At 39.9% G+C, this 16524-nt stretch overlaps 1 protein-coding gene across 1 annotated transcript in view; it reads left to right on the top strand.

The window, feature by feature from the left end:
* Positions 1 to 1926: 1926 nt before the first annotated feature.
* Positions 1927 to 16524, top strand: part of ABCA13 (ATP binding cassette subfamily A member 13) — a 375209-nt gene continuing 360611 nt past the window's right edge. The window contains exons 1-6 of the mRNA XM_019518403.1: positions 1927 to 2097; positions 2484 to 2689; positions 3888 to 4027; positions 4466 to 4580; positions 8171 to 12928; positions 14627 to 16450. Of these exons, the coding sequence (XP_019373948.1) occupies positions 1927 to 2097; positions 2484 to 2689; positions 3888 to 4027; positions 4466 to 4580; positions 8171 to 12928; positions 14627 to 16450 (7214 nt within the window). The remainder of the gene's footprint in view (positions 2098 to 2483; positions 2690 to 3887; positions 4028 to 4465; positions 4581 to 8170; positions 12929 to 14626; positions 16451 to 16524) is intronic.

The following is a 16524-nucleotide window of genomic DNA, read 5'->3' as shown; positions in this document are numbered from 1 at the left end:
ACTTATGCTAACTTACATATATATGTAGGCCTAAATCTTGTAGTATCAGTAAAACAGTAATATAGGCCAGTAAAAATCAATATAAACGTAATAATTGTACAATATAAAGAAGGAGAAAAAACAAAACAAATACAACTTGCTACCAAAATAAAATGCTGAAGCTTTTTCTATATCTTAGTGCACTTATACTTATCTATAGGGAACAGAGAGGGAAAGAAAAAGTCAGAAATGGTTGGGGGAGGGGAGGGAATGCATTTTAAAAGAAAAAAAGAAAGACTGGGGGTTTTGCTACAATTGGATAACTGGTTGTATTGACTATACATTGTGAACACATGGACAGGGATGGATTCAGGGTGGTTCAGTGGCTCAGTCACCCCCCCCCCCCACTTCTTTCTGACTGTACAGTGGGAGCAGAAGCTGGGGATTTCAAGTCACTAAAGAAGGTAAAAATTCTCCCTTCTCCTTTCCTCTTCATTCTCAGAGGCATGTCCCCTCTGTTCTCTTCCCCTCCTCTTTCCTTCTATTCTTCCCTCCCCTGCCTGCTGCTGCCACAGTCCTTGCTGTCCTGGGGGCGGGATGAGAGGACCTCCAGGGCTGCTGCAGCCTATCACTGTAGGGGCTGGGCTCTGCCTGGGACAGCAGCAGCAGTGTTGGAGGCAGGTAAGTTCTGTCTCCTGCCTCGTCCCCTTGGGTATTCCATATCTGACCAGAAGCAGGCCTGGCCAGGGGGGAACATGGCTACCCTCCTTTTGCTGCTGCTATTATCATGGGTCAAGCCTGGCTTTGTGCAGCCTTGCTGAAGGAGTCCTGGAGGTGTCTTCACCCCCAGGACAATGTCAGTGGCAGGTTGGAGAAAGGGGACATAGGATTGGGAGGGAAAGGATGTGCCTTTGAGTGGAGAGGTGAAAGGGGGTGGGGTGGGGAATTCTTACCTGCTTTGAGGACTTAAACTCCCTAGCTGGTGCTCCTGTGGCATGGTCTGCCTGTCCCAGAGGGGAGAGGGGGCAGCCACCCCAGTGGTGTCAGTCCACTGCTACCACACCTACCTTTGCAAAATGCTGGATCCATTTCTGAACAGCATGGGTGATCATAGGATCAAAATTGCTCCCTGTTAGAGTACCCCTGGGAAATGCAGATCTAAAACTGTAGGTGGCATAGAGGTGGAGGAGTTATATTGTCTGTGCAGGCATTGTGCATGGTGCTTTACAGAGCACCAAGGGAGCATGGATATCACACCTTTAAAGAGCAGGATGTGTGTATCCTTGCTCACAGGGACAGTAGTGCTGGCAAGAGTTAGGGGGATGACTCTTAGACTCATTCCCTTTCCACCTGTTCTGGTGAGGATTCTTCCACTGTGGATGCTAGACAAGCACTGTGCACTGTGAGTGCAGAGGGCAGTGGTACATGAGCTCTTGGATAAAAGGACTGGTCTCACCTCTGTATCCAAAAACATAACTGGGAGCCTATCGATAGGTATTACATGTAGACTGAACCATATTCTTTGCGGTCTAATTGTCCAGAAGTTAGTTCTTCCATTCAAACCAAACCAAATAATTTGGTGTCCCAAATATTTTCTGTACCTCAGAAAAAGAGAAATAAAGGATGCATGTTTTACAGAATTTTTACATTACTTGGAAAAAGTGCTCCCCTTTCTTCAAGAAGATGGACTAGTGTATCTGGACACTGAAACACTCTTTTGGGAGTTAAAGCAGGTAAGTCATATTAAAAAAACAATAAATAATGTCTCTCATAACAGTTGTGTGTGTCAAATAAACTGGGTCACCATACTGCTTTTTATGGTTGGTTTGTGTTTATTCACTCTAGAGTTTATATCCATTAATGTGGAAATGGTCTCTCAGAGTGAATTTAAGTCCATTTTTTCACACATTACATTTTGACAGTATATTAATTACATTTTAGACGTTGATGAGTAATGCTTCCTATATATGCGAGGATTTGCTTACAGTATTTGAGAAGGCCCTTCAGCTTCCTCCAAACTCTGAAGTCATAGATGTTCTAGCAAGATTTGTGTGCCATTACAACAATTCAAATGAGGCTTTTAAGTTAAGCAGTCAAATCCAGTCAATAAAGGAATCTGTAAGTATTTTTGTATGCGTCTTTTTTTTTTATATACATTCAACACCCAAAGTACCTTAACTGAATGGTTATCACAGAATTAAATAAACTGTGACAGTGACTCTGAATAGTACGGCACTGCAGTAAATCAAACCAGTTAAAATAAACTTATGGCAATATGTATACGGACCAGATGTGTATTTTGTGTATAGGTGCCAGTTTGCCTATGCTACTTCCAGAAAAACAAAAGGACTTGAGGTTCTCTTTCTCATCTTGACTAAACCTACATAAATCAGGAATAATTCCAGTGGAGTCAATAGAGTTATATTAGTCTAAGAGAGAGGACCCAAGTATCAAAGACTCTTTCCTTTTGCTGTTTATAAATTGTTGCCTTTTTTTCCCCAAAGGTCTTACTTCTGCAGAAAGTAATTCATGGACAACAGAGCCTGCCAGATTCAATAATGGAAGAGTTTTTGGGATGGCAAGAAATAGAACAGCAGCTCGCTGAAAATAGTGCTTCTTACTGTAAAATTAATCAGCTGCTGAGCACAAAGGCACCATCTGGAGAGGATGTCTATTTCAGCTCTTGTCAGGAGCAGCTGCTCCTCTCATTGTAAGCATCACAAATGGCTTTTAGATGTAAGGGGCCTGATTTTGCTTCCTCCCTGACCCCATTCTAAATTGAGGAGTAATTTCAGTGAAGTCAAAGGAGTTAAGCCAAAGTGAAACCTGTGTAAATAAGATAAGCACACAAAGCCTGGTAGCAATAAAATTTTCTTAAATATAATGAAATGTTGTTGTATTTCCCCTCAAAAGTAAATCATAGGCACAATGCGGTTAATGTAAAGTTAGATTTACAGTCGGCAGATGCTTTCAGGCACCTTCTCAGAGTTCAGGCCTACAATGATGCAGTTACAACAACAGCATCTCACATGTGATTACACTTGTGGGATTACATTTATGAACATGAGTAACCTTGTGCACAAGTTTTGTGGCATGAAGTCACTGTATATAGTAAGCTTGGTTTGTTTTCAGACCTGCCAGTAGGCTTGAATCATCTGCCATCCAAGTTGCAGCTAAAAATGGCATCAGTTTATGCAAGAGTAGAACCAAGAGTGTGACTCGTATAACCATATTAAAGGTTAGATGATTTAGTTTCTATTTTTTTTATCATCCGGGGTTTTGGGTCCTTTTTTTTCCCTGTCGGTCAAAAGTGGATTTTTCTCCCTGACCTATTTCTAAGTGATTTTGAACATGACAGGACTGCTTTGTTTGCTTCTGTTTTTTGAGCAGTAGCTGGAGGGATGATAAAAGACCCCTGGGAACAGCACTTGACTAGCATGGTAGAGCCAGTGAAGGCAGCATATAAACTCAAAGTACAGTTTTTTGTGCAGGGCATCTAGGAAAGTTTGCTATTGTTTTGAGTAAGCAGTGAATTATTAATACAAAATAGGCATTTGGAAGATTTGCAGAATGTTACTTTTAGACTTTAAGCTTCTTGTCAATTCTATTTTTTTAATGAATTCATGGAGCTTTTGCTCTACTTGACCACATATGTAGCACTGGTAGCCAAAACTGCATGCAGTGCAACTCTGCTTATGTTGCCACTGGGGAGCGTTTTGCCACTGATATTAAGGGAAGAAGTACCTAGTCAAGAGCCCTGCTTACTTTGAAATCAATAGGACTCCCCACACAAGTAAAGGAACTGGAAGATTTAGCTGCAAATAGACAAGGCAGCAGCTGCATGTGGACCCCATGTTTTTATTTAGAAAATTACTGGTCTGATTTTTTTGGGTCCTTGATCCTTTCAGAGTTATTCGTACGCTTGAAGAAATATGGTTTGGTTTTGAGGCGAACCCACACTGGAAGGATGTAACAACAGTTGTCAGGACAATGTGTGGCATAGCTCAATTTGTGAATGAGGCAAAAGGCTTCAGAAGAGGCCAGTCAGGTGAGAAACAAAGTCTCTGCATCTCCTGGTTCTCTGTGTATTTCTCAGGACAAAAGTTCTCAGAGCAATACAGGCTGCTTTAAACATTATGGGCACCTTTGTTTCACTGATTTCAACAAGCCCTCACAGCTTGACCTTGCTGTTAAAGCTTCCTTGATGAGACATTTGTCTCAGACAATTTGTTGGAACTAAACTGAAAGGATCAGTCGGAATGAAAAATGTGTTGGGAGATTCTCTAGCTTGTCCTTCTTGGTATCTAAATCCTTTACTAACATATACTTCATGAATTTCTCTGGGAAAAATTGTAGAATGTTGTAATTTCTCTTTTGATTCAACTCCAGCTGGATCTAAATCCAGTGAGAATCTAGTCAAATGACCTCTGGGAGAGTTACAGATTCTTTGCTGAGCGTACTGACATAACACATTTTTTTTCTGCAGATTATGCTGGATCATCCCTGTGTACTGGAAAAAATCTCAATTTTAAGGCCTTAATTGAATATTATTTAGCACTTCTGCAAAACTTATCAAATTCCCCATTTGCTTCATGGGCAAGGTAATTCAGTTTAAATTCTTCACTCAGCTGTTTTTTGCAAACTCTTTTAAACCGTGTTTCATAGATTTCATAGACATTAGGGCTGGAAGGGACCTCGGAAGATCATCAAGTCCAGCCCGCTGCCTGAAGGGCAGGAAGTCAGCTGGGGTCATAGGATCCCAGCAAGATAAGCATCCAATTTATAGTTTCTTGTTTGTTTTTCCATTTTAGACTTCTGTAGCCTTGAATAAGATAATTTCGCTCATTTTTAGCCAAAATTCCTTTTATGTGATCAAACTTTCAAGATTACAGAGAGTTATATCTTTGTTGCTCACATTCAAACGCTTTCTGCTCAAAGGTGCATCTCTGTAAATAGCCTGCAGAGCACATGCCAGCCAGCCAGGTTTTTGGACATGGACAGGTCCAGAAGTGAGATCCAGGGGAGTAGGAGGGGGTCAAGGTAAGGGAGGGGGTCAAGGCCCTCATGAGCTGGGCTTCTTTCCTGGGACAGGGGCAGGAGTTCCTCCAAAAGCTTCTTCCCTCACAACTCCCATCTCCCAGCCATCCTGGGAAGCATGAGCAGCATCCCCCACATCCCAATTCCAAATCCCAATTTATTAAAACATGAGGCCTTCTTTAATATACTTCCTCTTATTGCTTTTTAAATTTTTTTACTTTATTTTATTCTTCAGTATATGACTTCTTTTATTTCACCACGCTTCCCATACTGCCATTTACTTTCTACCTCACATTTCGTTACCCACCCCCATTCCACTAACTCTCCACCTCCCAGCTTTCATGTTCCATGCTTGCCCTCTTTCCAGCCCATCTCTCACACCTTCCTCCCAGACAGGGACAGATTATGACATGCTGGGTCCCTGAACTATGGGTTCCCAACCTTCCTAGGCTGTGGCCCAGCAAGCTGTGGATTGGAAGCGGCTGCAGCCCAGCAAACTCAGACTGCCATGCAGAGCCCTGGGGCCAGAATTTCTGGCTGGAACACAAGTACAGATACTTTCAGCCCCTGGGCGGACCCAAACCTCAACCACGGCTGCTGCGGGTCTTGTGAAAGGAATCGCAGCCTCTCTGACCAGCTCTGTGGGGCTGCAGTTTGTAGCTGGCAGCTGACCCTTCATGGCCTGGGGCTGGTTTGGAGGTCCCTTATAATGTGAGGCCCTAAACTGAAGCTTATACCTAAATCTGGCACTGCCTCTAGAACAGGGATAGAAGCTTGTCCTGGCTCCTCAGCCCTGTAGTGGCAACTTACAACTGTAGCTCCAAGTCAGGCCCCTGCTCACCAGCCCCCTAGTGGCAAGTCACAGTTGAGCAAGTAGGGGAAAAACAGAAGATTTTTAGCCTTTAGGTGCGACTGCTCCAAACTCAAGCTAGCACTAACATTGATCAACATGTGAGCTGCTCAAAGTGCAGTGTGTAACAAGGCCCTAAGCTGTGAAAAGAAAATTTAAATGGACACACCTAGTGTTGTTGGCAAATCTAGTCACAGTAATTAGCTGTTGTAGAAAAGTGTTTTTTAAATTGCATTCCTAAAGATTTCACAGTATGCTGCTTCCTTATTTTCAGTGTCTGCTAAAGTAATCAGTCATGTCACCTGTGAAATGGAAAGAAATGTTGTAAATCTGTAAAAGATGGGCCCTTCATAATCTAGTTCTGGAATTTGCAGCTCTTCACAGAATTGTGGGAATGTAGGGCTAGAAGGTCATCTAGTCCAGCCCTCTGCTCAAAGCAGGATCTAAGCTAACTAAACTATCCCAGCTAAGTGTCTGTGCAACTTGCTTTTCAAATTTCCAGAGATGGAGGTTCCACAGCTTCTTTAGGTAGCCTGTTCCAGTGCTTAACCACCCTTGTAGTCAGAAAGTTCTTTCTAATCTCCAATTTTAAACTTCTTCTGTTCTGCAGTTGAACCAAGTTGCTGGTGTTGTGGGTTGTGTGCTACCCTTCACATTTAAGCAGAAGTCTCCAATGACTGAATTGTTGAGTTCTTAAAGGCAACAGTATGATACTGCCATCTGTTGTGCTTTTCATAGGAGACCTGAATTATTTTCCTATTGAAGTCAGTAAGAGTTTTTCTGCTTCATTTGGAGCGTGAGCTACTCATCTGCTAGTTACATAGGAACAAATGAACTCATCCAGCTGGATGAAAATCTGGGTAAAGCAAATTCAGGATTGGATTTGTAACAGAGCTCCTAAAAATTCCCATGTTCTGAACTTTTGGTCATATTAAGGAATATAGACAAAAATATCTTGGATCAAAGTCCTTGTACTATTCAACCTTTGATGGTTTTGATGAAGTGGGCACCAGGAATGAATAATTCCTCATTTGGTTCTGAAAGCTGAAAATTTGTGTGAAATATAGAGTTTTATTAAATGGAAATGAGGACAAAAATGAAAATGTCAGTACACAAAAACAGTGGATCTAACAGACCTGTGTGTTCAATTACACATTTTCTGTTTTATCTCAGCTCTCTCCTCACATACCCTCTTCACCTTTTCTCTGTGTTGACTTTAGAATAAAAGATCTCCAGGAACAGGTATCCAGCCTATACTCTAATATACAAGAGCACTAAACATGTTGTTGCTGCTACACAATGGTATTAATAACAAAATAAATTGAGTCTTTTAACAAGAAAAACAAAAATAAACGTTACACACGCTTTGTGCAAAAACCTGTGGTGGAGACCACATAATGGAAACAGTCATTAACTTCTGAAATATTTTTTTCAATACTTAGCTTCTCAGTTTTCCTGCTTTAAAAGTCTTCAGTGCAAAAATTAAGAAAAATATGATTTCTGTTGGCTTTCTTCACTGAATTAGTTTAGTGAGTTAAAGCTATTTTTGGTTGAGACCTACTGATCCTACTCTTCCCTAATTTGTGTGTCCCAAGCCTTCCCATTCTTAGCCAAAGTTTTGTATAAAACTGGTTGAAATCGTTAGGTAAAATATTTGCAACAAAGATGGCAGTGATGAAAGGATGTTTTTCATGACAACATTTCTGTTTTCACTGGCATTTTCTTTGGTTTTGTTTGAGAAGCCAACAACTTTTTGGGGGTGAGTTATTAGAAACTTGCATTTGCTTTTCAATTCTTTACAGAAACATAGAAGTTTTTCATTTTCTTCAATGTTTGAAGGGAATAAAATATCTTTGAACTGTTCTACTTCCTAATTCCTTTAAAGCTACTTACTCTGTGGATCTTAAAAATTCTGCTGGTTTCAGCAGAACATGAAAGGTCATTAAGGCAGAGACTTGGCTTGCATAGGTTTCATGGCTCTATCCTCTTGCTCAATAGATGTCTGTGTCCCTAATCATTTACCTAAGGTCAACTCTACTTCATTGACTTGTGTGGTTGAAACATTCTTAGTCATTGCCTTTGTGTGTGTGTTAAAAATGATGCAACTCCCTGCTAATGTATTTTTATTTTGGTGTTTAAAAAATAACACTATAAACATTATTTTAGTGGTTTTTAAATGACCTCTTGATTTTAAGATATCAATGCAATGCATTCTAGAAGAAATACAATGATTACATATGCTTCATGTTAAGGTATATATTAACTGCAGGTAACTCACATGAAAATCTTGATTTAATATTTCAGGATTTTGACATCTGTCAAAGAGCTTCTGACAAGTGAAGAAAACTTACAAATTCCTGAAGAGAAAGAAGACATAGTCAACAGCTTGCGCCTTGCAGAATTCGTACAAGAAAATTTGATGCCTGGTTCTTTGGCTTCTTCAAGCCTTCAAGATGCCCAATCCCTCCTAGACACAGTGTTGAATAATGCTATTACATGGATTAACAGTTTTGCCAGTGTGGAGACAAATGAGTCTGCTGTGGATTTTTCTGACCTCAGTAAAAAGCTACTAGAGAATTTTCAACTTGTTTCAAGGCTCTGCCCAAATGAGCAGGCTGAAGTATTTTGGGAAACGGTGGAAATGGTCTTGTATGAGCTTGATCCTAAACTACCACACCTCTTGATGGGTACAAGTTCAACTGGAGAAGTAGAGAACCTGGAGAACTTCTTATCTAAAATTGTGTTCTCTGTTCCAGAAAATCAGAAAGTCCTTAATAAAAGCCTTCGGTTTTTCCAAAACATCCGCACACATTGGCCTCAATGGAATGTTGGTGACATAAAGGTTGTAAACAATTTCTGTGAAAAATTCATAATGAGTCTGTATGAGGTTGGGTTATTGACCCAAGAACATGTCAGTACAGCTCTCAGTACCATGTACAAAATGAGAAATCTGTCTTGTATTCTACTCTCAAATGCAACTGCTGTATCTAAAGTACAAGACACAGGGAAAATTGTGTCTGATTTCTACCAAAACATCCGCAGGATAGTGGATAGTAAAGCTGCCTTGCTTGTTGAGATGCTTTCCACTGTATATCAAAACACTGATCAATTCTTAAGAATCCAAAGCAATAGCTCTTTGTTATCTTTCTTCCACAAAACTTCAGAAGACATTTCATCTACTCGAATACAGCTTGCTTTCCAAAATATGAGCATGGTTTTTGACTTTCTATCTGAAATTATAACACTTCTTGATGGTCTTACTCAGAAGCCTCTCTGTGAAAAGTTAGAAAGAGTTTACAACTACTTAATCCTCCAGGCCCAGTCCCTTGCACAGAAAGGGGAACAAGAGGTACAAGTTGTATATAAAACTCTGGGGAGCCTTAAAGCTATGTTTATAGAAAAAGAGCTACGTACAGTTGCCTTCCAATACTTAGAACAACTTTTTGACATTCCACCAGAAAGCCTGTTAAATAATGAATGTACTGATTTTTATGTTCTTGGCATTCCTTCTGAGGAACCTTCAGTAAAGCATTACAGCTCACTTCTTCTTCCATTGGTCAGTGTTCTGTCCAATTCAACAGACTTTGGGGTATCTGTGCCTTTTGCCATGCATTGCACCATTACCTGGCTTCAGATGTGGACAGAGATTCTTCAAGAAGCTTCTGAAATGTTAACACTGGATTTAAATTTTATCACATACCTACAAAACAGCCTGACCCAGATTTCTGAAGGGCTTGAAAATATAACCCATGTTGAACCATGCAATGTGACATTTGTAGTTAGTCCTGAAACTACATCTGCGTTGAATCTACTAGGCATCATAACAGGAGCTGGGAAATTGAACAACTGGGAGGATTTTGGTGCCCTTGATGATCTTATAAGTGCACTTAAGATTGCAATTGATATCACCAGCAACCTTACAAGGGAAAGTCTGGAGGAAGCTTTCCAAACAATGGAAACCGTGATCACAGAATTACAGAAATCTCTGCTGAAGACTTTTAGCAGGGAGTTTTTGGATTTCTGGGCTGGCATTTTTGCTCCATTGAGTTCTAAAGTGGAATATAAGAAGACAAACCTTTATTCAATTGGGCATTCACTTTCAAGTATCCTGAAGCTTTCTACAGAAGAGCTGGTCATTGTTCTCACAGAGCTAAAAGAGACTGCTGGATTCCTTAAAAACATATCTCAGGATCGTTACCTACTGGCTTGTGCCAACATTCTCCAGAATGTGACAGAGCTAGATTTGACAGCCAAAAATATTTCACAAATACCTTTCTGGTTTCATCCTGATTACCTTCTAACCATTGGTAATATCCTGAATGGAGTAAAGGGTTGTAATGAGTGGATAGATATTATCAGTAACCTCAGTGAGAAATTAATCTCCCTTTCCAACCTTGAAAACACAAACCATGTTTTATTTCTGTTGTTGTCTCTGGGAAGCCTTGATGATATGGATTATAGTCTAGAGAATATCCTGGATATTATTAACATGGCTTATTTTGATTTGGAAGATTCTCTGTGTTTACAGAATGGTTCTGATGCACACTGTATGAATACTTATTTCAACATTATAGAAAAAATTTTAAAATTCACCCAACCAACATCTGATGTTAAAGGTGATGCCCGTACACTTGACTTTATCTTTAAGCTATTAAATAGCTCAGGGGGCCAAATAGAAACAATAGTTAAGCACTTAATGAAGTACTCACAAAACACATCTGACTTGAAACAGACATATTTCACTAAACTAATCACTGGAGCCACTGAGAATTCAAGTGAAGTCCCTAATTTCTTTCATAGTCACCAGCCTTCTTCAGTAGCCCACTGGAAAAGAATTTGGATTTTTCTGAAAAACCAAACTGTTGCAAGCCTACAAGACAGCACATCTCTTCTGGACATTGTACAGCTCCTAAATTCATTAGAGGCGATCCCCCAAGACAAAAATATAAGCTTGCTAATGGAATCCTTTGAACAACTAATAACTTACATTGCATCAAACTTGTCACATAATATGCAAAGTATGCAAAACATACCTCTGCAGATGTTGATGAATGCAGCAGCTGTTGATGTTGAACTGGTTGGGAAGGCATTAAAATTTTTAAAGTCTTTTAGCATTTTCAATTTTTCAATAATATTAGGTGATAACAAATTTCTAAAGCATATGGCAAATTTGATGCAAAACCTTGAGAATACAGATCTAGAATTCTTAATAAATCAGCTAGAACAGGTCTGTAAGAGCCTGAACAAATTCTTTACAAATATTAAAGCTTTGAAGGTTGACAATCCTGTTTGGGGAACATTGACAGGCTGGTTACATATGCTTGAGAACAATTCACACTTTTGGAACTTGACAGATATATTGCCCGTCTTAGAATTGTTTCAAGCTGAGCGTGATGATTTTGTAGAGGCACTTTACCTTCTTCCTGATGTCTTCAGTCTTCTAGAGCAGTTACCTCACAACAGCAACATCACTGATGCCATAACTGAAGTATTTACTTTCATATTGAGTCAGGAAACAAATATGTCAATATATGCCAAGGAAGATTTATCTAGTAAAGCAAACGGCCTCCTAAAGTTACTGGAGCTAGTAACAAATATGCCTGATGAATCTGCAAAGACCTTGAGTTGTCTTAGCACAGTTGCCTGCTGGAATCTCACAACAGCCAACCTGTTGCATGATCCTGCTTTGAAGCCTTGTAACTTAGATTCTTCCTTTGTTTACAACATGGTTGCTGATGCATTTGAGCTACTGCAGTTGACAGCTCCTGCAGGAAATTCTCTATGCTCTAATGAAGAGCTACTGAGGGAGGCCTCTTACAACGTGACTTGCTTTTTCTATCAGCTCAAAGAGTGGAACTCCTTTTTTTTGAGGTTTTCTGAGATCCACCATCTGGATGATGACGTTCTGATGGATTTAGAGGAGTTTTGGGATAATCTGTCAGTCTCTTTTATGTCTTCAGGAAACAGTAGTCTTCATTCAATTCATTGCCCATCCACACCAAAAAGGCAAGCTGCTTTGCGACTCATCGAAGTAGTGAACAATATGACAACAGCAGACATCGGGAGGGCCAGAGCTGTCTCTGCCCAGTTAGCAGATCTGCATAGCTTTCTACGCTTGAATAGAAGTGCAGGAACTTCAGTTATAAACACTATTCTTACTAATTTAAAAATCATGGTCAATGATATTACTGGAATGCTAGATTCTGAGGATGTCCTCTCCTTTCTTTCTGCAGCCCAGCCTTTAATGGCACTCTCTCCAGTTGGAAAACAAACTTATGTGGTATTCATGGCATTAGCAACTTTAAGTAGGAACAGTAGTAGTCTGTTTGATAACTTTGAGGCCCTCTGGCTTGATACAGAGAAAAGCATATGGGATTTACTGGTGAATTTTGATGTCAGCCACCTGCTCTCTGTGATAGAAAAAGAAATTCAACTACTAAGTACAGCAGCAGGACAAAACTCTTCACTGGCACTTGGTAGTTTCATTAAATGGTTTAATTTTTCATCTCTGGAAACCACAATAACAATTGTTGAGGGACTTCGAGAGATTGAGAGGGACTGGCTGAATGAGTACACTCATAAAAATTATTCTAGAATAATAAATGCACTAGTTCTCCTCATGGCTAATGAAAACTCATCAGATGACCTCATTGCAATTATCAAAGACACCATTGACTTTCTGGAGGTCTTCCAGAATGGTTCTAGAGATTATTTCAATATTTCATTTGTTACTGATCTTAATGAAGAAAAGCTCAATAATGTTCATGTTGCTCATTTGATTTTGCAGAACAATATGCTTAATATGATCTCTGACTTTGTTACTGAAGAAGAGATAATGCACTTAAATTCTACAGACCTTCAAATAGAGGATTTCATTGATTTCTTTTTTAACAATACGAAATATGAAAACTATAGAAAAAATACTGCTCCATTCCAAAGTAGGGTAATGGAAATGGTAAAAGTGATACAGCAGATATTTTTTCCATCTTCTGCAGAATATTACAGGAACAAAATAATTGTCTTACTAAAAGAATTGCACAGGGATATAATGGCAGAAATGAGGTAAGTGTCTATTAATTGGTTTATTAATCTTGTATGCAAAGATAAGAACAGTAAATTCTGCTATGGACAATATAGCTAAAAGGTTTTAATATTTGAATTTCTTGATTTCTCAGTCAAAAAACTGGAAAATATACCATTTTAAATGTTTGGATCTTTAAAATTATTGCAAATTATTTCTTCTGGTTAAAACTAATTTCTTCTTCTATGACAACTTATTCACCAAGTTTGATGTTTTTGATGCTAGCAATTTAACTTCTTAGTAGCAATTTAGTTTTGGAGGTATTGTATTTTTACACTACACACAAACTTCTTTTATTCTTTTATCCCTGGTTTCTGGTAGTGTAACCTCAATGATTTTACTTGTGGGATGGCAGTTTGGTTGTTGACTTAAATGAGATGAAGCTAGCATAAATCTTAGAGCTCGTCGGTTATGAAAGTGTACCCAGGCATGCAGTCATTGAATGATGTAGTATTTGAAAATCCTAGGTAATAGTACTTGCCTGTATTTTCTCCACTCATTTATAACACACTGGGCATAGGATTTTTCTTTGATATTGTTGAGGAGCCAGTTATGTATTATTGTGGCATTATCCCTGAATATAGCATGGCAGTGGCGTGGCCAGACACCTGAGGCACAGGTCAGTAGTGACTTTTCAGTTGCCACTGAGTTGCAAGATTGTGTAGCTGCTAATGGCAGCTTTTTCAACCACCCTCCCCCACCAACCCAGAACATTAACCCTTGGGACAGTTGCCTAGTCACCCCATCCTATTACACCACTGGCTGAATGGCTAACCAGCGTGTCCCTTTGAGTGATCAACATCTATTCATAGATTCATAGATTAAGGGTCGGAAGGGACCTAGTAGATCTTCTAGCCCGACCCCCCGCCAGGGCGGGAGAACAACAAAGAAACCCCAAAAAGAGAAACGGGACTCAAATGAGTCCAGCCAGGTAGGCATCCAGCCTCTTCTTAAAGACCCCCAGGGTAGGGGCCAGCACCACTTCCCTTGGAAGTTGGTTCCAGCTCCTAGCCGCCCTAACTGTGAAGTAGTTCTTGCGGATGTCCAATCTATACCTCCTCTCCATCAACTTGTGCCCATTACTCCTTGTTATGCCAGCGGGCGCTAGGGGAAACAGCGTCTCCCCCAAACCCTTCTGGTCCCCCCTAGTGAGTCTATAGACGGTCACCAGGTCCCCCCTCAGCCTTCTCTTGTGGAGGCTGAATAGGTTCAGGTCCCGCAGTCTCTCACTGTAGGGTCTGCCCTGTTGTCCCTGGATCATGCGGGTGGCCCTCCTCTGGACCCTCTCCATGTTGTCCACATCCCTCTTGAAATGGGGCGCACAGAACTGGACACAATACTCCAGCTGTGGCCTGACCAGCGTCGCGTAGAGGGGGAGGATCACCTCCTTGGCTCTACTCGAGATGCACCTGTGGATGCATGACAAGGTCCGGTTAGCCCTGCCAACCATGACCTCGCATTGTCGACCCATGTTCATCTTGGAGTCTGTAATGACTCCAAGATCTCTTTCTGCCTCCGTGCTCTCGAGTAGTCAGACCATATCATTTTATAGTGTATTTGTAGTGTTTCTTTAAGCAATATGTAGCAAAATACGTTTTAGACATTAATGACAATTTTCAGTCTACGTTCAGAATTATTCCTGCCACCCTAATAAACACTAAACAATATTTCTGTTGCAGTATATTTCCCCGAGATAAGATATTAACTCTTCTGAATTTGGATTGGTTGATCAAGCTACAGGAAGAAGTTGATGGATTGAAGGAAAATATAATTTATTCTAGTTTTAAAGAACATCTGTATGACCCACTCAAAGCCATATCAGAGGATGAGACACTTCACTTTGATAGTGCAAAAGGACTCAAGTTTGTGAAGGATTTGTTTAATGTCCTATTTGGAGAGTCTGCTGAAAAAAATGGCACCCAAGATAACTATGAACTGTTTGATTTTATGAATAATTTTAATGCAAATAATTCATGGAAACTTGTTCAGATGACTAGAGATCTTTCCACATCTCTCCGAATTATGAGGCAAACTTTTGCAGAAATGGGAAAGATAGTGGATATTTTCATGAGTAATCACTCCAAAGATTTCCCAGATTTCTATTCTCCTTTCTGGGAAATGGACTTTGTCAGTTTAGCAGAACTGTTAATCTCTTTAGACAAGGTGTTTCCTTTGAAAAATAAAGAGGTAGTAGAAGCTACAAAAATATTACTTTATCTTATTTCATGGAGCAGTAGCACTAACTACACTCATGAACCATTTTCAGAGACTGCTGATTATTTGAACGCTTTGCTGCTGAAAAGTGATGAGTTTGCAAAGCTATCAGAAGTAGTAGAATTTATTGCTAAATTTCTGGCATGGTCCAAGAAAGCTTCAGAAAAGATAGTTACCATTTTTGAACAACCTACTGGCTCGGATACTACAGAAAACATAGACTACCTCCATGTGTTCTATCCAGTTCTTCAAAGAGCTGTTTGTAATGCAGTGAATGAGTTAACTACAAGTGAGACTGCAGAAGATGTCTGTTCAAATGAAAAACATGTGGCAGATTTGGTGAAAGCATTTCTTGATTTGACCTACTTGTCTATTCAGGTTGATCATTCCAGTTCAAATGGCTCTGAGACTGTAAACACATCCACCAGATTGCCTGCAAATCTGAGCAAACTAAGTGAATTAAACAATATTGTAGGTGAAATTGCTGCATTTCTAGCAGATGTGCGGAATTATTCTTGGGTACTAGAAAGACTTGTAACAGTTGTTACCAGTGCAAATATAAACTCACCTAATAAGACTGTCAGCCTAATAGAGTATCTTCTTTGTATTTTTGTACAAATAAGTGACATTACTAGCAAAATAGCTTTAGCTAGTACACTAAATCTTACTAACAATCCAACACAAGAAGAAAAATGGGGCGAAATTCAGGAAATGATTGCTAATTTGCACACAAAAAAATGCACATCCATAAAGGCTTTCATCAGAGCTGTGGCTGATCTGCTCCTGGGGGGGTTCTGGGAAAATAAGTTAAATGAAAATGACTTAAATCTGCTGCTGACTTATGCAAACAACCACGATGACTTTCTGAGAGTTATGGAAATCATTATGGAATTGTTCAATTTAACAAATAATGTTTCTGAAAGAAACTTCAGCCTGAGGTCATTTTTCGCCAGCCTTATCAACCAAAATATAAGGTACCTTCAGAAAGAACAATCCAGCTGGAAAACTGTTATTGAGGGCTCATTAAATGAAATTCCCTGGGTGGAGTTGCTGCATTTAGATAATAACCAGCCAGTGAATTCAACAAGAACCTTGGTCAAAATGTTGTTGGGGCCCTTCATTATGGGAATCACTGGTGTAGCTGATACAGACCAGCTACAAAAGAATGCACAGGGGCTGATTCATGGTTTTAAATGGATGCTCAAACAATTATCATCTTATGAAAAATATGCCCAGCGACTGATTGGCTTGACTGAATATTGGCAACAAGGCCCACTAAATGATCAAAGGTAAATAATGAAGAAGTTAGCTTCCCCCCCTCCCGGGCGCCCCACCCCTCCCTGGCGATACCAACACCATCCCC

This window comes from Gavialis gangeticus, unplaced genomic scaffold (genome assembly GCF_001723915.1).
Source record: "Gavialis gangeticus isolate Ggan-Ray unplaced genomic scaffold, GavGan_comp1, whole genome shotgun sequence".
Taxonomy (NCBI): Eukaryota; Metazoa; Chordata; order Crocodylia; family Gavialidae; genus Gavialis; species Gavialis gangeticus.
This window is presented reverse-complemented; position numbering and strand designations above follow the sequence as displayed.